Below are 23702 nucleotides of genomic sequence, written 5' to 3' on the forward strand. Positions count from 1 at the left end.
TCCTTCATCTTTTTTAAGCTACCTTTTTTTTTTTGTTTTATTTTCTATGACATTAACCTTTTGGAAGAGTCCAAGCCAGTTGTTTCCTAGGATGTTCCTGGATTTGTCTGACTGTGTCCTCACCATTAGATTCACGTTACACTTTTGACAAGAATACTGCACTGGAGATGTTTTGTGTTCCTCATTGTATCACTTGGGGAGGGACATTGTGCCAGATGGTCCCCACTATTTGAGATGCTAAATTTGGTCATTTGGTTAAGGTAGTGACTGCCAGGTGTCATCATTGTAATATGGTTTTCCCTTTGTAATGAATACATCTGTCATTGGGTGGGAGGGAAGGTGTTGTGACAGGTCCACTCATGGCTGCCTAGCACCCGGTTCCCCCTTCCCTGCAACAGAACCCCAATTTCCTTTGGTGCAGAAAAAATTCAGCACAGATATCTTGGTGGCCCTCTGAATACTCAGTGGCTGTCAAGCCCTGTGGCCAGGCATGATGGCTCATGCCTGTGATCCCAACACTTTGGGAGGCCAAGGTAGTCCCAGCACATTGGGTGACTAGCCTGTCCCCCAACAATTTTCCACTCAATGGCTTTAGTATCCTTTGATGATTTTTGCCTCAGTTAATCCTCTGAAGGTGGCAAAGTGGCAATTTAAAAAATCTCAAATTCCCTCTGTACTGGTTAGCTGGCATTTTTTTGTAAAGAAGAATTTCCTTACCCTCTTTCCTATTCTCTCTGTTGCTGTCTCCCTCTCTTCCTCCCTCTCACTAGAATAGGCTAATGGATTTAAAACAATTAAATGTGCTATAAGCCATTACTCTTTCTATTCTTCTTGATGTTCAAATTGTCCTGCATTTGGCCACTGGGAGCCTAGGAGGCAATTTTTTCTAAATGGGCACATGCCTGCACCTCAGGAAACTGGGGTTCTGTTGTAGGGAAGGAGAAACTGGGTGCCAGGTAGCCATGAGCAGACCCATCACAACACCTTCCCTCCCCAGGGCCTTAGTTTTTTGGGCCTTAGAATGGGGTAATAAAACTCCTGGCACAAGGAAAGTCCTCAGAAAGCTCTGCTTCCCTTCCCCTCCTTTCCTTCACTTCCCTTGCCACTGCCTTTATCTTCCTCCTACTTTGGATCAATAATGTTGCATTATCTTCACCTGCTTCCTCCTCAGTTTTCTCATCTGTGAAGTGGAGATAAAGAATATACTGGGTTGTCATGAGGCTTACCTATGCTGCTGTAAGTCTGCGGAATTTCAAGACTCCCCAAGGATTCTTCACAGTGGGAGTGAGGCCACACAGAGTCTCATGGTCACCCTTGGCTCTCACTCATTTTGCTAAATTAGCTCAGCACAGATGTCTTGGTGGCCCTCTGAATACTCGGTGGCTGTCGGGCCCCACGGCCAGATGCGGCGACTCACCCCTGTAATCCCAGCACTTTAGGAGGCCAAGGTGGGAGGGTTGCTTGAGCCCAGGAGTTCGAGACCAGCCTGGACTGGGCAACAGAGCAAGACCCAGTCTCTATTTTATATATATATATCAGGTGTGGTGGCATGCACCTACAGTCTTGAGAGGCAGGAGGATTCCTTGAACCCAGGAGGCCAAAGCTGCTGTGAGCTGTATTCATGCCACTGCACTCTAGCCTGGGCAACAGAGTGAGACCATGTCTCAAAAAAAAAATTTAATTGACAAAGATTATATATATTTAAGGTATAAAATGTGATGGTTTGATATACATATAAATTGTGTAATGCTTATCACAATGAAATTAACACATCATTCACTATCCATGCTGTGCATTCGATCCTCAGAACTTGTTCATCTTTTATTTTTTTTGAATTGGAGTCTTGCTTCGTCACCAGGGCTGGAGTGCAGTGGTGAGGTCCCGCTCACTGGAACCTCCGCCTCCCAAGTTCAAGCAATTCTTCTGCTCAGCCTTCCAAGTAGTTGGGATTACAGGCATGTGCCACCATGCCCGGCTAATTTTTTTTGGTATTTTTAGTAGAGATGGGGTTTCACCATGTTGGTCAGGCTGGTCTCAAACTCCTGACCTCAAATGATCTGCCTGCCTCAGTCTCTCAAAGTGCTGGGATTACAGGCGTGAGCCACTGTGTCTGGCCAGAACTTGTTCATCTTATAACTAAAGTTTGTACCCTTTGACCATTTCCCCGTTGCCCCCGCTTCCTAATCCCTAGTAACCAATGTTCTATTCTGCTTCTATGAGTTCAACTTTTTTAGATTCCATATATAAGTGATATTATACAGTATTTGTCTTTCTGTGCCTGGCTTATTTCACTTAGCAAAATGTCCTCCAGGTTCATCCATGTTGTCACAAATGGCAGGATTTCCTTTTTATGGATGGATAAAACACACGTGTGTGTGTGTGTATGTATATATGTGTGTGTAAAACATTTTATCTGTTCATCTGTTGATGGACACAGGTTGTTTCCATATTTTGGGTATTTTGAATAATACTGCAATAGACACGGGGGAGCAGATATATTTTCAAGATTTCATTTCCTTTAGATATATACTGTTAAAGGAAAAACTTGAGACTGATTAAAGAGTTTGAGAAAAGGACAAGTTACAAGTCAGGGAGCCCCCCAAATCAGAATAGGTTCAAAGAGACTTCAGTGCTGCCAGTGGGGTTGGAGAGGATTTATGGATAGGAAAAGGAAAATGACATAAAGAAAATGGAAGTGAAATACAGAAATAGCCAGATTGGTTACAGCTGGGTTACAGACTTATTTGAACACTGAACAGTTGGCCACCTGTGAGTAGTATGTCTTCTGTGATTGGCTGAGACTTGGCTACTTGTTACAAGAGTAGGTTACAGTCTGTTTATACATCCAGTTAGATTACAGTTTACTATGTATGGATAAACCTTTAGGCTGAACTTACAAGGAAGCAGCTTTAGGGTAAAGTTAACTATGCAGAAATAGGATTATTAGATTGTATTTACTTTTGGGGGAGTTGCCATACTTTCTCCCATAATGGCTCTACAAATTCATATTCCCACCAGCAGTGTGCAGGGTTCTCTTTTACATTCTCACCAACACTTCTCTTGTCTTTATTATAATACCGATCCTCACAGGTGTGAGGTGATATCTCACTATGGTTTTAATTTGCATTTCTCTGATGATTAGTGGTGTTGAGCACTCTTCATATGCCTGTTAGCTATTTACATGTCTTCTTCAGAAAAATGTCTATTCAAGTCCTTTGCCCATTTTTTAATTGGGTATTTATTTTTGCTATTGAGTTGTGTGAGTTCCTTATACAGTATATTTGGATATTAAGCACTTATCAGATATATGGTGCACAAATATTTTCTCCCAGTCTGTAGGTTGCCTTTTCAGTTTGCTGATTGTTTCCTTTGCTGTGGAGAAGCTTTTTTAGTTTGATGTTGTACCATTTGTTTATTTTTACTTTTGTCATTTGTGCTTTTGGCATTATAGCCAAAAAAATTATCAAGACCAATGATAAGAAGCTTTCCACCTATGTTTTCTTCTAGGAGTTTTGGGGTTTCAGATCTCACATTTAAGTCTTCAATTCATTTTGAATGGATTTTTGTATATGGTGTAATAGAAGGGTCCAATTTCCTTCTTTTGAATGTGGATATCCTGTATTTCCACCTCCAATTATTGAAGATACTTTCCTTTCCCCATAGTGTGTATATTCTCGGCACCATTATCAAAGATTAGTAGACCATATATGCATGAGATTATTTCCGAGCTCTCTATTTTTCTGCATTGATCTATGTATCTATTTTTATGCCAGTACCATACTCTTTTGATTACTATAGCTTTGAAATATAGTTTGAAATCAGGGAATATGATGCCTTCAGCTTTCTGCTTCTTTCTCAAGATTGCTTTGGCAATTTGGGGTCTTTTGTGGTTCCATATGAAATGTTAGAATTGTTTTTTCTATTTATGTGAAAAATGTCATTAGAATTTTGATAATGATTACATTGAATGTGTAGATTACTTTGGGTAGTAAAGCCATTTTAACAATATTAATTCTTCTGATCTGTAAACACGGGCTATCTTTGTACTTATTTATGTCTCCTATAGTATCTTTCAACAGTGTCTTACAATTTTTAGTGTGCAATTTTTTGTGTGCATTTTTCTTTCACCTCCTTGGTTAAATTTATTTATATTTTATTCTTTTTGGTGTTATTGTAAGTGGGATTGTTTTCTTAATTTCTTTTTGAATAGTCTGTTGTCAGAAATCAACAATAGGAAGAATTTTGGAAAATTCACACATGTGTGGAAATTAAACAACACACTCCTGAACAGCCAATGAGCCAAAGAAGAAGTCAAAAGGGGAATAAACAAGTATCTTGAGACAAATGAAAATGGAAACACAAGGTACCACAACTTATAGGATGCAATACAAACATTTTTAAGAGGGAAGTTTATAGCGAAAAATACCTACATTAAGAAAAAAGAAAGACATCAAACAACCTAATTTTATATTTCAAGGAACTAGAAGAGGAACAAACTAAGCCCCAAAGTCAGCAGACTGAAGGAAATAAAAAAGATGAGAGCAGAAATAGAAACTAGAAAAACAACAGAAAAGATCAACAGTAAAGATCGACAAAATTAACAAACCTTTAGCTAGACTAACCAAGAAAAAAGATAATTCACATAAACAAAAGTATAGATGAAAGAGAAGACATTACAATTGATATCACAGACATACAAAAGATCATAATCAACTACTATGAACAATTATACAACAAGAAACTGGATAATTTAGGAGAAATGGATGAATTCCCAGAAACATACTATCTATCCAAACTGTCTTGAAGAAACAGAAAATCTGAACAGACCAATAACAAGTAAGGAGATTGAATCAGTAATCATAAACCTCCAAGGAAATGAGACATAGGAAAGCCCAGGACCAGGTCTGACCACATCTTTACTCAGTTTTCCCCGCGGTCTCCGGTCCCCACCCCCCTTAGCCTGTCTCCCTAACTTCCTTTCTCCTAAGGTGCTCCCCCAGGAAACCCCTTGCACCAGAATCCCCTACGCAGGCTCTGCTTATAGGGAAGAAATGGAGGACAGAGGGGATGGAGTGGGGTGTGCCAATAAAGTATTTTGAATCAAACTAGCGGACACCTTTGTTCCTAAAGAGTCCATGGTCACACCAGCTCTGGGATGTTTACTAGCTTCTTCACCCTGAGCTATTCTCAATCTCAGAGACTTACTGGTCTCTCTCGATCATTCTTTCCTCCTCACCCCTTTCTTTCCAGGTTGCCAATAGGAGCTCCAAATACTTTCTGGCTATTTCATGTAGCCATCTAGTTTTCCTCCGCTCGGCTTCAGGCGCACTTTTGCAAATCAAAGCCATTCAGCAACTCAGGGGAACAAAAAGGGGCTTAGTTGAAGGTAGCAGTGTCTATGACTGGCAACCGTCTGTGTGCTCCCTTACACATAGGGTCCTGTGTAAGAAGCCTACACACAATGCCTGGCACACTGCACTCCACACATGGTATGTACACTCCTTGGGCAATGCCTCCTAAAGGCTTAGGACCATTCCCTGTCCTCCCAGGGCATTTAGAATAAAACCCACACTCAGACCCTGCTTCACAAGAGCCGACATGATTTGGGTCCTCATCGCTCCTCTGCCCTCTCCTCACTTTCCAGCCATGGGATGGCCCCTCTTTCTCTTTTCCCGCCTGAGGCTCCCAGAAAACCTCTTCCCCTACCTTCTTCTACATAAATCCTACTCTCCCTCCGGCTCATTTCAAAGCTTCTTCTTCAGAGGTTGTTCTGGCCACTGAAATTAAAAGAGGCCTCCTTCTGTTCATTTCACTCGTGGCATCGCCATGCAGTTTTCCGTGTATCACCGTCAGTTTTCTTGCGTGCGTGTTTGGCTTTTCACTTGTTTCTCCCCTTGCACTGTAAACCTCTCAAGGGCAGGACACTCGCTGTCTTGAGGGGCGCTGTAATGCCAGGGCCAGGTCCCTGCCCGTCTGGCGCTCAGCCCGTGCTGCTCTACCCGTGTTTGCTGAATGAATGGAGCAGTGAACCCTCAGAAATTCGCCTCCAGATGAGCGCCTTGGCCGTCTCGGCGTCTCCTGGCCTCAGAACATCACCCTTGGCTTTCCTTCAAGGGTGAGCTCCCAAAGTGAGAACGTGACCCTGTCCCGCACCCAGCCCACCACTGCAGGGCCTCCGCCGGTACCTATCTTCGGCCTCAACCTAACGCACTCTAGCAAGCACAGACCGCCACGCCCCCACCCCTCCAGACGGAGGGACTGCAACCCCCACAAGGCACCGCGACTCAGCGCCACCCGATTGGTGAAACCTCTGGCGGTGACCAATAGGACGTGGTTTTGTTGGCGTGTGCCGAGGCCGCGCGAGTCCTGGAAAGCGTTGTTGGCCCGGTTGCTCTGGAGCCGGGTCTCCGGTCTGGTGGCTGCCCGCCCTCCAGCATCTCGCCATGGGGAGCACGGAGAGTAGCGAGGGCCGTAGGGTGTCCTTTGGAGTGGACGAGGAGGAGCGGGTCCGGGTGCTGCAGGGTGTCCGGGTGAGCGGCGCCGCCTGGGCCGGGGCGGGCGTGGAGGCCGGGGGCGGGCGGGCGGGCGAAGTGCGGGGCGGAGCGCGAGGCCGGGGCTCTTTCCACGCGTGAGGGGCGTGGGGCTTGGGAGACACCGGGGGCTCAGGCCAGGAAGAGGCTGCGCCGAGACGCGAGCCCGAGCCTAGCAGCCTTGGAGCTTCGCGACACCGGCTTCAGGGAAGGAGGAGTGGAGAACGGGACAGGTGCGGGGCCCCTGGGACACGAGGGACGCCCTGGCCACGTCCTGGCTCCTGTCGGCTTAGTTTTTACGTTTCTTGAATTTGCGCCCGGCCTCCCAGCCCGTGGCCCCTCAGGTGCGCGCGTCTTGTTCTGGGTACGCGGTGCCTCCCACCTGGGCTTTGCCTGGGGACTCAGCTCTTCCCCGCCGGTCTGTTCTCCACAGCACATCTGAGGGGCACAGGAAGAACCGTAGCTCAGATCCGATCCCCTTACCTGCCTAAAACCCTCCGGTGGGTTCCTAGCGCGCTTGGATTATGCCTTCCCTGGTTCCAAAGCTGGCAGCTGCCCGCCGACCTCTGGGACTGCATCTCGGGCCATTTCCCTCGCGTGGCACCCACACCTCGTCCCCAGCCTCAGGACCGCCGTGTTTTCCTGGAGGGTGCCGCTGGCTCAGCACAGGGTCTGTGCGCCGGCTGTTCTTTCTCCTTCAGCTCTCCTTAAATCCCGCTCTTTCTTGTAATTCTTGCTGTAGTTCAGATATCACCAGAGAATCCTTCCCTGACCACCCAATCTGAAGTAGCTTCCCACCCCCCCGTCACACATTTATTATTTTCATAGCACTCACCACGATGATCACTTATGTTGATAATTGTTTACTTGTTTATTGCGTTTACTGCTAGAGGGTAAGCTTGTTGAGGTTAAGGTTCCTGTCTGATTGAAGACTGTCCCCAGAACCCAGAAGAATAAAAGCAGCTCTTATTGCAGTGTAGGGGCCATAAGTTGGACTAAACCCTTTATTAAGTAACTGATTTAATTTTCAGCAGCCCTATTTAGCCCATTGTTATAGATTAAGGAGAACCGAGGCACTGAGAGGTGAAGGAACTGATCCAAGATCATGTAAATAGTAAGTGGGAGAGCTGAGATTGAAACAAGCCAATTCCAGGGCATGTTGCTGTGCTGGGCCTCTTCCTCCACTTGTGTCTACACCTGCAGGTGCTTTGTAAGTAACTGTGGAGAGATGAATGAACCCAGTAAAAGGGACCAGGATTAAATGAAACACACAGAGCTGGGTGTAGGTGAATTAGTTAATTAAGGAGGAATTAGGGAGGTGGCTTAGAAAGACAGACTTCAGGAGGTCTGGCAGGTGCTCATTAGCTGTGTGACCTTGGGTAAAAAACTCTCTTGAGCCTCAATGGCCACAATAAAAAAAAAAAAATGGATGTGTATGTATTCTAGATACTGCCTAGGATAAGATGATGTCTGTGAAATTGTTAAGGAAACGCACACAGAGAGTGCTTTGTGGAGGCCTCTCTTCTTAGCCTAGCAGAGTATTTGGCATATTTGGTGCTTGCTAGGTGTTGTATAGTTTTGTGGACTTCACTTGTGGCAAGGATTAAATGGGGGAGGAGATGGCTTGTGTTGGAAGGCCGAGAGGGAGGAACCTGAGTTGGAATTTAGAAAGATAACTTTGGTTCTGTTTGGGTGCTCTCACCCTTGTGATTTGGTCTCCTGTTTTGGGGAATGTTGGAAAGTTAAGTTGGAGTCTTCAGAGGTTCAGGGGAGTGCTTTTGGGGGTGCCTTCTTCCAAGTTGATTGGAAACCTCATGTTTTTTGACTATTATATAAGACAGGTACATTTTATTTCTAGTTCTCTTACATACTTCTGCAACATATAAATTCTCTGTATTTAAAGATGGAGAATTGGGCTTAGAGGGGTTAAGAAATTTGCCCAAGGTGTTAACCTGAGTAACTTCTGGGACTTTAATTAAGATCCTTTGGGTGCAAAAAGCAACTTTTTCTCACTTCTGTAATCCCTACCCCCCCATAATGTGTGCAAGGCAGCCTGAAAATTTTGTGACGATACCCGTACCTGTCCTGACAGGGATGATAGTGCCCCGCTTAGTTTTAAAACTGGAAGGAACTTTGGTGACTGACTGCTTTCTTTTCCAGCTGGGCAAACTAATCAGAGAGGATAAATGATTTGTCCAGAGGTGCACAGTAAGGTGCACAGCCCCATGTTATGAGAGCCATGTCCATCCTTCTGCTTGTGTTTGAAAGAGGAAAACTGAAGAAAGGAGGTGATGGTATGAAGAAAGGATGTTTTGGTGTAGGGGCTTTTTCTGTTAGCAGAGTTACTTGAGGGCTGAGGAATTCATCTTGTCTTTAGGCAAGTGAGTGAAAAAGATTGCCAGATCATCAAAACAGTTGCCAAAGTGAACAAATCAGTTAATTTAATGAGAAGCAGATGCCAAAGAAGATCTGCCCCAGCTTCTTTAGAGCAAGTTGAATATTCTTAATGACCATTTATATTTAATTCCTGAGGCCTGGTCTTTTAAAGTGTTCTCGTCCCTGTAAGATTAAGTGTTAGTGGCCGGTAGTGGTGGCTCATGCCTGTAATTTCAGCACTTTGGGAGGCCGAAGTGGGCAGATCACCTGAGGTCAGGAGTTAAAGACCAGTCTGGCCAACATGGTGAAACCCTGCCTCTACCAAAAATATAAAAGTTAGCTGGGCGTGGTGGCACACACCTGTAAACCCAGCTACTTGGGAGGCTGAGGCAGGAGAATCCTTGAACCCAGGAGGGGGAGGTTGCAGTGAGCCGAGATTATGCCGGTGTCCTCCAGCCTGGGTGACAGAGAGAGACTCCATCTTAAAAAAAAAAAAAAAAAGGTTTAAGTGCTAGGCCTTGCTAGTTTAAATACTTAGTTTGCATAAATTCACAAAGTGTGTTCAAACGGTAATTCCATGGAAGGTAAAAGAAATTTAATGAATGCAAAATGCTGCAGTTATATTCAACTCCAGTTTTCAGAGCAAATGTGTGAAATACGTAAAGATTTTGTTTCAACCAGTACATTTAACCTCATCCTTCAGTAAGAGAAGGCACACATGGCAGTCATGGCGCATATGTGTCTGCCTTCCCTCTCCTCCTCTCCACATGAGCCGCCCTCTTTGGTGATTCAGCTGACGTTGGTTGCTTGTGAGCATCCAGACCCCTCACTGTTCACCAGTCTTTTCCCCTTTCTCACCACTGAGCCCACCCCTGTTCCAGTCACTTGCATGTTCCCAGAGTCATCCCCTCCAGGCTTGATCAACTTTACCATCATGCATTGCTCCCATGAGGCTGATTCTGGACCACAGCAGGGGAAGATCAAGAAAAATGTGGTCAGACACACAAGAGAGTCCCCCAATGTGCCAGTGCCAGAGAGGCCATGTGCCACAGCGCTCCACCTGCAGCCACCAGTTATTCCTCACCTCAGTGAATGTCCACTGCCTTCATGTTACTTGCCCAGCACTGGGCCTGGCCTTGCTGAGACAATGAGGGACGAAGCCGAGGACCCTGTCACCATAGAGACCTCAGCTCAGTAGGGAGAATGGACCAGAAAGGAAGAGACACAGGCAAAAGACTCAAAGAGCTGCCAGAGCTAAGGAGGAAACAAAAAGGGTGCAAAGGCTACTGGGGCTGCCTCTTTGAGGTGGGATGGTCAGGCAATGCCTCTCGGGAGGAGATGTCGACTGTGGCCTGAGCCAGCCCTGTGAAGAGTGTGCATATTCACTCTGTGCTAAGCACTGTGCCAGGTGTATTCAGAGCATCGCCCCAGAAATTCCACATGCTTACCTTGTGAGGGGTCATTATCCCCATCTCAGAAGTGAGGAAACAGGTTCAGTGAGGTGAAGTAACCCAAGGTCACAGAGCTGGAACCTCAGGGTCTCTGACTTCACAGCCCATGTGTTTGGCAGCCACAAGGAGGGTAGGGTGCTGGAGGATGTGGCAGGTGGCGAGGCCACACTCAGGGCCCAAATGCCAGGCAGGGCTGTGAACATGTTATTCTGGAGGCCACACTGCAGTTCTCTGGTCAGGAGCAGAGCTTTGGAAAGGTTCTATCTGGTGACACTGATTTTTCTTTAAAAACCAAAACCAACAGGTGTAAGCCAGGTGCAGTGGTATGTACCTGTAGTCCCAGCTACATGGGAGGCTGAGGCAGGAGGATCACCTGAGCCCAGTGGTTCGAGTCCAGTGTAGCAAGACCCCATCTCTTGAAAAAAAAAAAAAACAGCTTTATTGGGATGCATCATTTTACATATTATAAAATTCACCCATTTCAATGCTTTTTAGTAAATTTACACAGAAATGGGCAACTGTCACCACAATCCAATTATAGAACATTTACAAGACCTAAAAAGATGCCTTGACCTGTTTGCAGTCACTCCCCATTCCCACTCCCAGTCCCAGGTAGCCATTAATCCTGTTTCTCTATAAATTTACCTTCTCTGGACATTTCGTAGATAGTCACCTCTTGGTCTTTCAATGACCTATCTATGGGTCGTTGGTTCCAGGACCCCCATGGATACCAAAATCCTTGGATGCTCAAGTCCCTTATGGAAAATGGTGTATTTGCATATAAACTACACACATTCTCCTGTATACTTTAAATTATCCCCAGATTACTTATAATACCCAAACAGTGTAAACTTTATATAAATAGTTGTTATACTGTGTTTTTAAAGATTTGTATTATTTTTTATTGGTATATTTTATTGTGTCTTTTTCTCAAATGTTTTCCATTGGACCCATGGATACGGGTGCATGTAAATGATTCGTGCATCTTTTATTTCTGGCTTCTTTCACTGAGCAAGTGTTTTTGGTGTTGGTTCATTGATGTAGTAGTATATATCACTAGTCCGTCCTTTTTATTGCTGAATGGTATCCTGTTTTATGTATATACTGCATTTGGCTTATTCAGTCACTAGTTGAGGGCATTTGAATTTTTTCTACTTCTTGGTTATTGTGAGTAATGCTGCTCTGAACATTTATGTATTTACAAGTTGTTTTTTTGCAGATGAATGTTTTTAGTTCTCATGGATAGATACCTGAGAGTGGATTTGTTGGGTCATTCAGTTTATGAATTTTATGAATTGTCAGGTTTAATTTTTAAAGAAACTGCTGAACTGTTTGCTGAAGAAGCTGTACCATTTGGTATTTCCACCAGCAATATGTGGGATTCCAATTTCTTCGTATCTTCACCGACACTTGTTATTATCTTTGATTCTAGCAATTCTAGTGGCTGTGAAATTGTATCTCATTGTGGTTTGAATTTGCATTTCCCTAATAACTAATGATGTTGAGCGTCTCTTCATGTGCCTATCCATATATTTTCTTTGGTGAAATGTGTATTCAGATCTTTTGCCCATTTTTAATTGGATTATTTGTCTTTTTATTATTGAGCTATAAGATATCTTTGTGCATAGTAGGTGTGTGTAGGTTATATGCAAATACTATGCCATTTTATATAAGAGACTTGAGCATCCTCAGATATTGGTATCCACAGAGGTCCTGACACCAGTCCTACGTGGATACCAAAGGATGACTGTCCTCAATTCTGCCATTGTAGGGGAAAGCAGCCATAGACAATATGTTTAAGTGAGTGGTTTTGACTGTGTTCCAGTAAAACTTTATTTACAAAATCACGTGGTGGGTTAGATTTGGCTCAAGCACCAGAGTTTGCTGAACCCTGATCTAAATCGATGTTTGCTTCATGAGATCTTATTTCTCCAGGCTCTGTTGAAAAGATTATTCTTTCCCCATTGAATTATCTTGGAACCTTTGTGAAAATCCATTGCACATAAATGTAAGGGTTTATTTCTGGACTCTCAGTTCTGTTCCATTGATCTTTATGTCTGTCCTTATGCCAATACCATGCTGTCATGCTGATTATTGTGGCTTTCTTTCAAAATTGGGATGTGTAAGGCCTCTAACTTTGTTATTTTTCAAGATTGTTTTATCTGTTCTGGGTCCTTTGCATTTCTGAATACATTTTAGGGTAAGTTTGTCAACTTCTGCAAAGAAGCTGACAGGGATTTTGATAGGATTTCTGTTGACTCTATAGATTACTTTAGGGAAAATTGCTATTTTAGCAACATGGAGTCTGCCAATTAGTATGCATGAAATATCTCTCCATTCATTAGATGTTTCTTAAATTTTCTGAGGAGTGTTTTGTACTTTCAGTGTACAAGTCTTGTACTTCTTAAATGTATTCCCAAGCATCTTATTATTTTTGATGCTATTGTGAATGGAGACGTTTTCTTACTTTTATTTTTGGGCTTGTTGTTGCTAACGTATAGAAATATAGTTGGTTTCTGTATATTGACCTTGTATCTTGCAACCTCGTTAGACTCATTTATTAGTTCAAGTAGGATTTTTCTTGGGGTGGATTTCTTAGACCTTTTTACAAGTAGGATCATGTTGTTTGCAAATAAAGACTGACTTCTTTTCCAGTCTGGATGCCCTTCTTGCCCTCTTACTTTGGCTAGAATCTCCAGTATAATGCTGAATAGAAGTTGTGAATGTGAATGTCCTTGCCTTGTTCCTGAACTTAGGGTGAAAGCATTCAGTCTTCCATCATTAAGTGTGTTAGGTGTAGGGTTTTCATAGATGCCCCTTATTAGATTGGTAACTTTATCTTTTAATAGTCACAGTCACTGCTTTCTCTCTGTCCTTGTGTCCTTTTTTCCCTTTATAAACTCTAAGAGGGCAAATCCTGGATTTTCATGATAGTGTCTGCTCATTAATATATACATGTTGGGTTACATGCTTGGATTAATGAATTGGCAGTCCTTCTCTAGCCAAGCTGGCGATCTTGTGGCAGCTGTGCATGAGAATCTTATTCTTCCAGGCTTTAACACAGACCTGTTCTGGATGTGTGTGGCAGACTTTGTTTTCCGCCATGTGGTTGCCTAGTGAAATGCTTCTGAGCTTGCCTCCTTGACTGTTTCAGCTTGAACATGGAAGTTCCTTATGATATGTTTTATATGATTACTTTTCCTGTTCTTTCTTTTGTTCCTGCTGGATGTTAAACTCTGTGCTTGGGATCCTGTTGACTCTAGAATGTCTGCTTTTTGGTTGCAGCATTCATCTTAGTTGACTCGCTTAAAGGCAGTGTGGTAAACAGAAGATCCCAGACCTGGACTTATGCCCTGACACTTCAGAAGGATGTGTCTTTCTCCTTATGTGCAAGATAGAGATATGATGTAGCATCTCCATGCACCCATTTAGCATAGACACCGTGAAGGAGTTGCTGTTTGATGCACCCATTTAGCATAGACACCGTGAAGGGGTTGCATTATAGATCTTCTCTGGTCTTCCACACCTCTAAAGCTCACCTGGCTAACTGTTTGGATGAGTGCAGTTTGATGGAGCCAGGAATTGCCAGCTTGGAAAGCCAGAAAACAAGCGGCCAACTTCTCTTCTGCTTTTCAATGGACAGTATCTGCTTCTGATTTCAAGTCCAGCAAACAGTTCTTGAGTACACACTGTGTGCCAGTTTCTGGGCTAGCTACTTTCACATGTGTTATTCTGTTTGATGCTCCTGAATCCATCACATGTTCTGACAAGTGCTGAAGCATTAGAAAACAAGGTGAAGCAAATTCTGCAGGGAAGCACAGTACTTTAGGTCTCTCTACTTTTTCCACCTCAGCTGCTGAGGAGTGGAGGCTCATGTTAAAGACAGGATGGTTGAAGGCCCAGACTCCTGCATGTAGATTTCCCCTGGTGCGTTCCATTTTTCTACCTTGGTGGTTCTGAAACTCACTGTGTGTGAGAATGACAGCAGGGGACTGTCTACACAACCACACTGTACTTTAGGTGTAGAAGGAATCACTCTCAAGGGTTTAGTTGAATATTCTTTATATTTTATTGTAATAGTACAGTGTAACCAGTAATACAGTCTAAATAGTACAAGAGCTAAAAGTTATTTCCACCTTCTGACTTCAGCATATGATTCTCATATATGATGAAATTCCATTACATTCCTCCTTTCTTGTATCACAGTACAATGTTGAAGGTCTCTGTATGTAAAAGGTAAATCTATAAAATAATATAAATGTAAGGTGGTTGTTAATTGTAACCCTTACTAGGCTCATCTTGGGCCAGTTCCCACCTTTAGAAAGTAAAGGTTCTGCACTGGAAGGCAGCCTTGATCCTCCCAGGCTTCAAGTGCTGCCTTTTCCCTCTATTGGAAGGGGTCGCTCCTGTTCTCCACAGTGGCACTGGTGTCCAGCATCAACCACCATCTCTGCCTTTCCTGTGTCTGGTAGGAGCTTCTTACCATTTCTGAGCCCGCTATCCCTTCTGCGCCCTGTTCCTGGCCATTCTCTTTCGTCCTCATTCATGCACCCATGACTTCTGGATTCTAAATATCCAACCCAGAGCTTTCTAAATGCCCCTGCCAGCACCCCCATGCATGTCCCATGGGTACATTTAATTGTGTCCAAATGGGACTCACCCGCATTTCTTCTCTGCCCCCTTAGAGATGACCCTTGTCTCTTCTGTTGTGAGTAGCTCTACTATCCAGTCCTTCATCCGGAAAGCTGGCGGTCATCCACATTCCTCTCTCTATATTCATGACAAGTCTTGAGCTTTACCTTACAGCAGTTTCTCAATTTTTTTCTCTCCTCTTTGTCCTTCCCACTCTCAGTTCAGGCCTACACTATCTTCCCCTTGACCAGCTGACAAGTTGTTCTTTATTAGCTTGCTTCCCACAAAACTATACTTTCTGGTGCTACCAGGCTAATTTTTTTAAAAAAGGCAAATTTTACTTTTGAACAGGTTTCCAGGAGATGGTCATTAAATGCAGACAGTTGAAAAGGAGGTGCCCGGGGAAAAGCCCATCTCCCTTCTGCTGTGTTTTGTCAGTCCTGCTCCCAGAGGCAGCCCGTGACCAGCTTCTTGTGCCCCAGGGACCATTCAGAGTTGAGGCTGATTGTGTCACATCCTTTCATGTCTGCCCCTTGCCTCTTGGTTAAAGGCATGTTTCTGGGCCTGGCTCACGAGGTCCTCCATGTGTGGGTGCCACTTTCTGCCTTCACTGCGCCTCCCTACAGGGACACTTGATCCTGCGGGACCCTAAACTGCTTCATGCATGTGTGCCTGTGATTCTCCTCCCCTCCTTTGGCTGGCCAAGTGCAAGTGTTGCCTTCAGAAGGAGCCTTTGGTGGTGTCCCCTGCAGACTCTGTGGTCCCCTCCCAGGGCTTAGTGCCCTGGGCCGAAATGATCTATTCCACACTTACTTCCTTACTGCCCCATGAACAGGGGCCACATCTTCTTCATCTCTCTGTCTCCAGCACCTAAGCCAGAGCTTGGCACAAGTCAGTAAAATACTTGTTGGATAAAAGTTTAAGCCACTGGCTCGGTTTCTCTTGCGTCAAACTATGAGTCCAGAAACTTAATGATATTAATTTATTTTAAGTAATTGCCACCATTTAAAAGTTGGGAGGCTTTAGATCGAGACCATCCTGTCTAATACGGTGAAACCCCGTCTCTACTAAAAACACAAAAAGTTAGCCGGGCATGGTGGCGGGTGCCTGTAGTCCCAGCTACTTGGGAGGCTGAGGCAGGAGAATGGCGTGAACCTGGGAGGCGGAGCTTGCAGTGAGCTGAGATTGCACCACTGCACTCCAGCCTGGGCGACAGAGCCAGACTGCATCTCAAAAACAAAAAACAAACAAACAAAAAAGTCGGGAGGCTTTACATAAAATTGATTTTTAGCTTTTTTTTGAGGAAAAAATGGAAAGTCTGCCATTCTCATGTGACAGCACTTTGCTGGAGTTGCAAGGTGGCTACGCTCTTCAGGTGGCTGTGCAATCTCATTACAGTTACACCGTGGTATCCTTGCATGGTGCTTTATAAATTTTATTTTTTAAAATCAGGCCTGTTTTATTTGTTTCCACCACCTGTCCGACTCCTGTGGGCATTTGTGTGTGCCATGCTTGGTGTAGGAGGTCTCTGAGGGCTCTTCTTGTTCTGCCTTTCTGGGATTGACATCTGTGGTGAGCAGCCGGTGCATCTAATTTCAGCTCATAGAAAACTGAAGAGCTAGGGAACAAAATCTCCAAGGCAACAGCCTTAGGCAAGGGGGTGATCTTTTTCGGATCACGGGGTTGGGCAACACCTCTACAGAGATTGGGGTGTCAGGCATCGGGGTGTTGGCACCAGGAGCTGACAGGCTGAGCCTCCTGGAAGCCTGTCCTTCTGAAACTGGCTGCGTCGGCACTGTCCTGGTGTTAGGCCTGCCCTAGCCCACCCTGCCTGCCTGCTGTAGGCCTGAGCTGATTTTTATCTCTTCGTCGTTTTCCAGTGCCTGGCACCCAGCAGGCCCTCGGAAAACACTGCATTGAGTGGATGGAGCATGGCTGCGTAGGCCTGTCTTGGCTGCTGACCCACTGTATAACTTTGGGAAGTCACTCTCTGCACCTCACTCTCTTCATCCTTGGAGTGAGGACGATGACACCGCTCCTGCTTGTGGTGCCTCGCTTTGTGAACTGTGTGAACTTTCAATGCAAAGAATAATGCTTAAACTGCCTCCCCATTGTGCCTTCCCAAATGTGCCTAGGTAGTTAACATTTTTAAGGCTAAAAACATACTCATTTTCATCTTGACATTCAACTAGTTTTTAAAGTAGGTTGTCCGTTTTGTGGGTATACGGATGCTGTGCCCGTCCATCTCCCTGGGGCTCCATAAAGCAGTCGGTAGGGGAAGTGGGAACTGCAAATCATTCTATTGTTTCCCAGTCTTCCTTTCTATGAAAAGGTTTACTTGTCACCTCAGAGCAGCTCCATGTTACTGCCTTTACTTGTGCAGGGGTCCCTGTTAAGTGTCCAGGGTTTGGATTTGAGTCATGACCCTAGCACTTCCCATGTTCCACCTCCCTGACTCCAGTTTCTTCATCTGTAAAATGGCGATTGCTGCACAGGGACTGCCCTTACCTGGAGCCTGGCATATGGAGTGTGCTCTAGGAACAGCAAGTCAGGGTTGTTGCTGTCATTAGCCTTAAATAGGCACCCTTATCATCACTCTTGGGTTGCAGTCTTCTCTTCTAGCCATGAGCTTTGCTGCCTGCCTCTGGAGTGTGGGGAAATTACATTCTTACCCTGGCCTGCCCCTAGGCTCTTGTATGCTCGGGATTCCCTAACATCTTTCTAGAGAGGTAGCCTCTTGTAGCTTCCTGTGCAACCTGTTTGCCTGTGGAACAGAGCTGCATGGATGGACTTGGAACACGACACACCCACACAGAGATCAATAATGTGGCTCAATAACGATGCCTGCCTCTTTATCGCGATACTCAGGGCCTTGCTATCAGTTTTCCCTCATGCCTGTTACTTTAGGAGTTTTTCTTCTTGTGGAATGCATCTGATTTTTAAATGCCAGCTGGTCACAATTTCTCATGAATCCTTTCAGAGTTTTCCCAAGGCCGTGGATACAAGTGCACTCTTTCCTTTCTGCAAGTACAAATGAGACCACGCTATTCCATCCATTCCCTTTTCCTCTTACCTGCGCATTCAGTCAGATGGTCTGAAATAGTTTCACTTCCTTGGTGTCTTTTGTAACAATTCCCTCCCTGTCACTGCTTCAGTTGTCACACTTCTCAGTGCTCCTCCTCCTGATTTGCACTGTTGTGGTGGTTTCCCTGCTACCAGCCCCTTTGTGATCTCAGTCCCTCCTCCTGCTTTGCCAGACCTTCCTTTGCAAAGAGAAGACTGACCACATCCCTGCTTATAGCCTTCACTGACTCCCAGTTCCAGCTTCCTTGATTTGCCATCCAAGGCCCTCAACAGGTGACACTCCAGCAGCTCCTCACACCTGATGTTTTCACTTCCCTGCCAGACTGAGCCGTGGCGCTCCTTGGAGCTCCCTCCCTTCCGTGCCTTTGCTCATGCCACACCTCTCTCTGGAATGCCACCTTCTGCTCATACCCCTTCTCTGCCATCGTCCCTTCAGGCCCGATTCAGGCCATCTCCCTTCTAGCTGGAACTCGGAGTTCCATTGTTGAACCTTCTGGACCCTTAGCAGGGCTGCTCATATCCACTGCTCAGTGGCTTGTCTTCTCTCCCTCTGTATCTGTCTCCTCCACCCTGCTTGACCATGAGCTCTTTGAGTAGAAGGGTCATGGATGTCATATCTTTATATACTCCATCATGCTAGTGCCATGTTATGGACCCAGGCCTCTAATAAATATTTAATTCATGTGGTTCACAAACATTTGAGTGTCTCCAGTGTGCTAAGCCCTGAAGATACAGCAGGAGCATCATGGAATCCCTGCGCCTGTGGAGCCACTGTGCTGTTGGAGTGAAGACAAAGAAGTGCTTGGCGTCTGTTGTGCCAGGTGGTCATAAGTGCTGCGAAGAAAGCAAAGCAGAGTAAGGGGAGGGACCGTGCTGGCAGGGGTGGGGTCGATAGGGGGGCTGGTTCCAGACAGGGGAGTCGGGGAAATGCGTGCAGTCCCCTTTGAGGCTGAGCCTGCTTGCTGGGAGTCGGTTGGTTCCCTGGCCTTTCCACAGCAATCTTGGCCCCTCTTTTTATCGCTTTAGCTTCTATGGTGGTCGTCCCTTCTAGGGGCCATTCTAGACAGTGAGTGCTGCTTAGCAGGTGCATCTCCCCTTGCTCTTGCTGTTGGGGTGGCAGCCTGCTGCCTTCAGAGCAGAACAGCACAGCAGTTAAGCATGCAGGCCAGGGTCAGGCGGCTTTCCCTGCAGTCAGGCTTTGGTCCTGCGGCTTCATGGGCTGGGCAAGTTCTTTAACCTCTCTCTACCTTGGTTTTCTCAAGTAGAAGGTGGATGTGGCATTGTGAGGATTAGTGAGGTGGTCTGTGCACAGTGAGTGCTGGATGAAGATTCATCAGTAGGTAGGTAGCGTTAGTAAGGTGGCACAACTCAGTTACCATCATGACTACTCTCATCCTCATGACCTTATATCATGACCTTATATTGGGTCAGCTGCACACTGCTCACTCCTGTCCTTGTTCATTCAGTTGTTGATAATACCTACTTGAGGTTTTTAAGATGGCATCTTTCTCCTTACAACCTTTTAGTCGCAAGGTGGCCATGTGACTTACTCGTAGACCTGTATGGTTTAATAAAGAAACCCATGTGGTGGCATGCATCTATAGTCCTGGCTACTCAGGAGGCTGAGGCAGGAGGATCCCTTGGGCCCAGGAGTTCGAGACCACCTGGGCAACAAAGGGAGGCCTTATCTCTAAAAAATAAAAAAAAAGAAACCTGTGGTCCTTTGGGAACTTGCCTCTAAGTTCACAGTTGCTTTTGGGTGAGGCTGGCATTTTGGTTAGGGTCAGATTTTGGTTTCTTCCTTGGAAGGAGGTGGGGTTTGGGTTCCAAATGCATTTGTTAAAGTGGAAGTGCTGAGGGGTGTGTGTGTGTGTGTGTGTGTCTCAGATTGAGGCTTGGGCCTCTCCCTGGCCTGGCCTTGCATTTGACTCAGACTGTCTGTGGGCCTTCCCTACTCTGCACGCCTTCCCCCTCCATCACGGAGCTTGTAGGGCAAGGACTGTGGGCTGGAGAGGGGAGGAGAGAGAGTCTCTTCCTGGACTTCACTTTGTCATCAGAGTCTTGTGGAGGTGCCAGCCAAGTGCGCCAGGGTAGTGGCAGGGAAGAGGCCCCTCTCCTTGGTGTCCCCCTGTTACTGCAGGGTGAGGGCAGGTTCAGGTTTGAGCCACAGGATGTCAGAGCTGGAGGGCACTTTAAAAAGAATCTGCCCAATTTAATTTTGTGTACAGTATGGACAAGCTGAGAAGAGACTTGCTCAAGGTTGCAAAGTTACATGGAGAGCACTTAGAACAGTGCTGATGGTCTGTGGCAAATGCTAACTGTTGTTATTATTGATCAATTCATGTATTTTTATGTACCCAATATGTGCCTGGTATGGATTATAATTAATATTTGTGTAGCACTTTGCAGTTTTCACTTAATAGCTAATATCAATTGTTTACATTGTACCAACTGCTTTGTGTAGATTGCTTCATTTAATCCTGGAAATCACCGTAGAGTCTGTACCATTAATTCTTTCCATCTAACAGATGAGGAAACTGACTTAGAGCTAAGAAGTCCCCTGGCCAAGGTCACATAGCTGGTATACAGCTTAGCTGGGATTCAAACCTGGGCTGGTCTGACTGCAAAGCACTGAGTTCCTGAGCTACGCTGCAGCCAGGCCAGCCTTGAGGGAGGCTCCATTTCCTAGGTGAGGACAGTGAAGCTCAGAGAAGCTAAAGAATTGGGGCAGCACTACGCAGCTGGAGGGTGGGCAGAGCTCCTCCTCCCCTGCACTGCTCTATATTAGCCCTCTGTCCACTGACTACACAGGACCTCCTGGCCAGCTCTGATGGCACTGTGACCAGCGGGCCGTGGCATCAAGCACGCAGCCCCGTCTGGCTCCGGAGGCCTCCCCTCTGGTTCTGTTGGTGCGGAGAGCACTGCCCAGATGGTGTTTATTCTCACATGACTGCTGTGTGTGTATGTATATTTGTTGATTAAAAATATTACTTGCTGTATTTTGTGGCAACATAAAAAAAATTACAACTCTCTCAGTGCCAACAAGAATCTTGCCAATGTTTTCATTAACCTCTTACAAACCAAGTCGTGTGGTTCCATTCCTGCCCCCTGGGGTTGCAGCTGGCAAATCTGAGCCTCCCACTCACCTGTGCAGAACCCCTGCAGTGACCTCCTCGTGCCCTCAGATCAGATGTGAATGCTTTACCCTGGTCAGCCAGGGCTCATACGGTCTAGGCTTTGCCTGCCCCTCTGGCCTGATCGTCTGGTCCCCTTTTTTAATTCACTGTCCTCTGGCCTGCCGGCCTTCTGTGGGGCCCTCGGACATGCCAGACTCAGTCCTTCTCGGAGACTGTGCTTCTCCCCTCTGCTGGAACTAGGTTTCAGGATGTACATGTGGTTGAGCATCTCATCCCTGGGCGGGCATCTTAACACGAATGTCACGGCTAAGCAGGCTTCCCTAGTGCATGCGGCTTCTTGCCACCCCCCCCCCGCCCCCGCCCCGCCCTGCATGCTGCCATCACTTTATGATAGCCGTTTCTTCTTTCGTAGATAGCACCAATCACTAGTGCACCTCGTTGGTTTTTCAGCATACGTTTAAGCATTTCTGAAGTGGGGATGTTGTGTATGATAGGATGTTGTGTATGATAGGAGGAATGTTAGTTTCACTAGGGTTTTTGTCTTTCATCAGACCATGTAAAATAATGGTAAGGTTTACAGTTGCTGGTGTCCTGGCTTAGGTGAGGGAGGACATGGGAAACAGTGTGTTTACTGAGTATCGTCTCTCACCTGCCATCCGAATGTGAGCTCCAGAAACTGAGGGACTGTGTCACTCCCTTTCAGTGCTGTTGCTCACTGCTCCTAGTGCATTGCCATAACAGTGAGTGCCTCATAAAGAGGGACAGTGGGCTGTGATTATGGCTCCCTTGTCTGTTTGCCTCTGGACAGGGTGCTTCCTCTGCTCCTTGCCTGGGCGGCACTATCAGAGTCTTCTTTTTTTTTAATTTGAGACAGAGTTTCACTCTTGTTGCCCAGACTGGAGTGCAATGGTGTGATCTCAGCTTACTGCAACCTCCACCTCCCAGGGTTAAATGATTCTCCTGCCTCAGCCTCTTGAGTAGCTGGGATTACAGGCGCCCGCCACCATGCCTGGCTAATTTTTGTATTTTCAGTAGAGACGTGGGTTTCACCATGTTGACCAGGCTGGTCTTGAACTCCTGACCTCAGGTGATCCACCTGCCTTGGCCTCCCAAAGTGCTGGGATTAGAGGCATGAGCCACTGCACCCAGCCAAGAGTCTTTTGCATGGCAGGGCCTGGTCTTCCTGGTCACGCAGCCCTTTTCCGTGGCGTGGATTAGGACATCGTCAGCTGTGACTGCTACTGTCACGTAGGTCACACGTGTCATGGTTGCCTCATCCTCATCCACATAGATCCCAAGACCCCTGAGGTTCATTCCACACTGCTGACCTCCCTCAGGACACCCAACCGGGGCTTCTAGTCTCTCAGGGGCCTGGTGCATTCCCACAGGGTCCACTCTGAAATGGGGGGTGCTGTCCAGTCATGTGCTGGTAAATTTCTAACTGGCTCTGCCCCTCACCTCCCTCAAAGGGCGTGGTTTGTAGCATTGGCCAGTTTCTATGGTGGATATACCACTGTAGCCAATTCCAAACTGCTGTCATGAAGTCAACCAGCACATGTTTCCTGAAAATTTAAAAATGAGCTCTTAGCCAGTTTCAGCCACCATTTGGATGCCCAGATCTTTTCGTTCAGCCTGTGTTCCCTGAAGTGCTGGCTTCAGGAAGTTCCCTGAAGTGCTGGCTTCAGGAAGTTCCCTGAAGTGTTCCCTCTTGAGTACCGGCTCCGTGTCCCCACCTATGGGGAAGGATGTTCCACGTTGCTCCTGCTGTCACTTTGCACCCAGCCTGGTGTCCTGTTTCCACCCTCAGCATGTGGCCAAGTGCTTACTGGGGACTTCGGGCTTTAGATGTTTCTCCTCATTCTCCCGTACACTGACTCACTCAGGGTCTTAGTTGCTACAGCCACAAAAAGGGAGCAAATGGGCAAACTTGGGAAGGTTTCTCCCTTTTACAATGCGGGATTTTTGTATTTACCTACAATCAAACGGATCTGCTACCTTCTTAGAATAATTTTCTTAATTTCCTCCCTTTTTTTTGTCATTCTCACGCAAATTATTCCGCGAACTTGAGATCAAAACTCCTTCAACTCTGTGCTCTCGTTCATTCCCTGCAGTCAGGGCAGCCATCAGACGAGCCTTTCATCCCACCTCCCACGCAGGCTGTGATGATGTTTCCTTGCTCACAAACTTTCAGCGTCTCCTCGCGATGGTTGGACCTCTCCCTTTGCCTGACTTCCAAGCTTCCTTCTGTGCTGGCTTCATCCAAGTCCTTCCACCCCACACCTTCCAAAGTGAACCTATGGCGGCAGGCGCACGGTCTCTTCCTGTCTGTGCCTCTTCCCCGGTGCCCTGTCCTAGGCTATAAGGCTTCTGCCTTCTGCAGACACTGCTGCCCTCCCGCCCATGGGTTGGAGCTTCTCCTGTGTCTAAGTCTGTGCCTGCCTTAGGGAACCCATCACTCTCTTGGCTGCTTCTGGCTACTGGAATCCCTCCTT

General features: G+C 46.1%; 1 protein-coding gene across 6 annotated transcripts in view; it reads left to right on the forward strand.

The window, feature by feature from the left end:
* Positions 1-6344: 6344 nt before the first annotated feature.
* CHCHD6 (coiled-coil-helix-coiled-coil-helix domain containing 6) overlaps positions 6345-23702 on the forward strand; it is a 247939-nt gene continuing 230581 nt past the window's right edge. For 3 of the 6 annotated variants that reach the window (XM_063661699.1, XM_063661700.1, XM_063661701.1), the window contains exon 1: positions 6360-6530. In XM_063661699.1, coding sequence (XP_063517769.1) covers positions 6444-6530 — 87 coding nt within the window. In that variant the 5' untranslated portion in view covers positions 6360-6443. Of the gene's footprint in view, positions 6531-23702 lie in introns of all 6 variants that reach the window. The other 3 variants (XM_054480807.2, XM_063661702.1, XM_054480806.2) reach the window with 3 other exon arrangements.

This window comes from Pongo pygmaeus, chromosome 2, assembly GCF_028885625.2.
Source record: "Pongo pygmaeus isolate AG05252 chromosome 2, NHGRI_mPonPyg2-v2.0_pri, whole genome shotgun sequence".
In the NCBI taxonomy this organism is placed as follows: domain Eukaryota; kingdom Metazoa; phylum Chordata; class Mammalia; order Primates; family Hominidae; genus Pongo; species Pongo pygmaeus.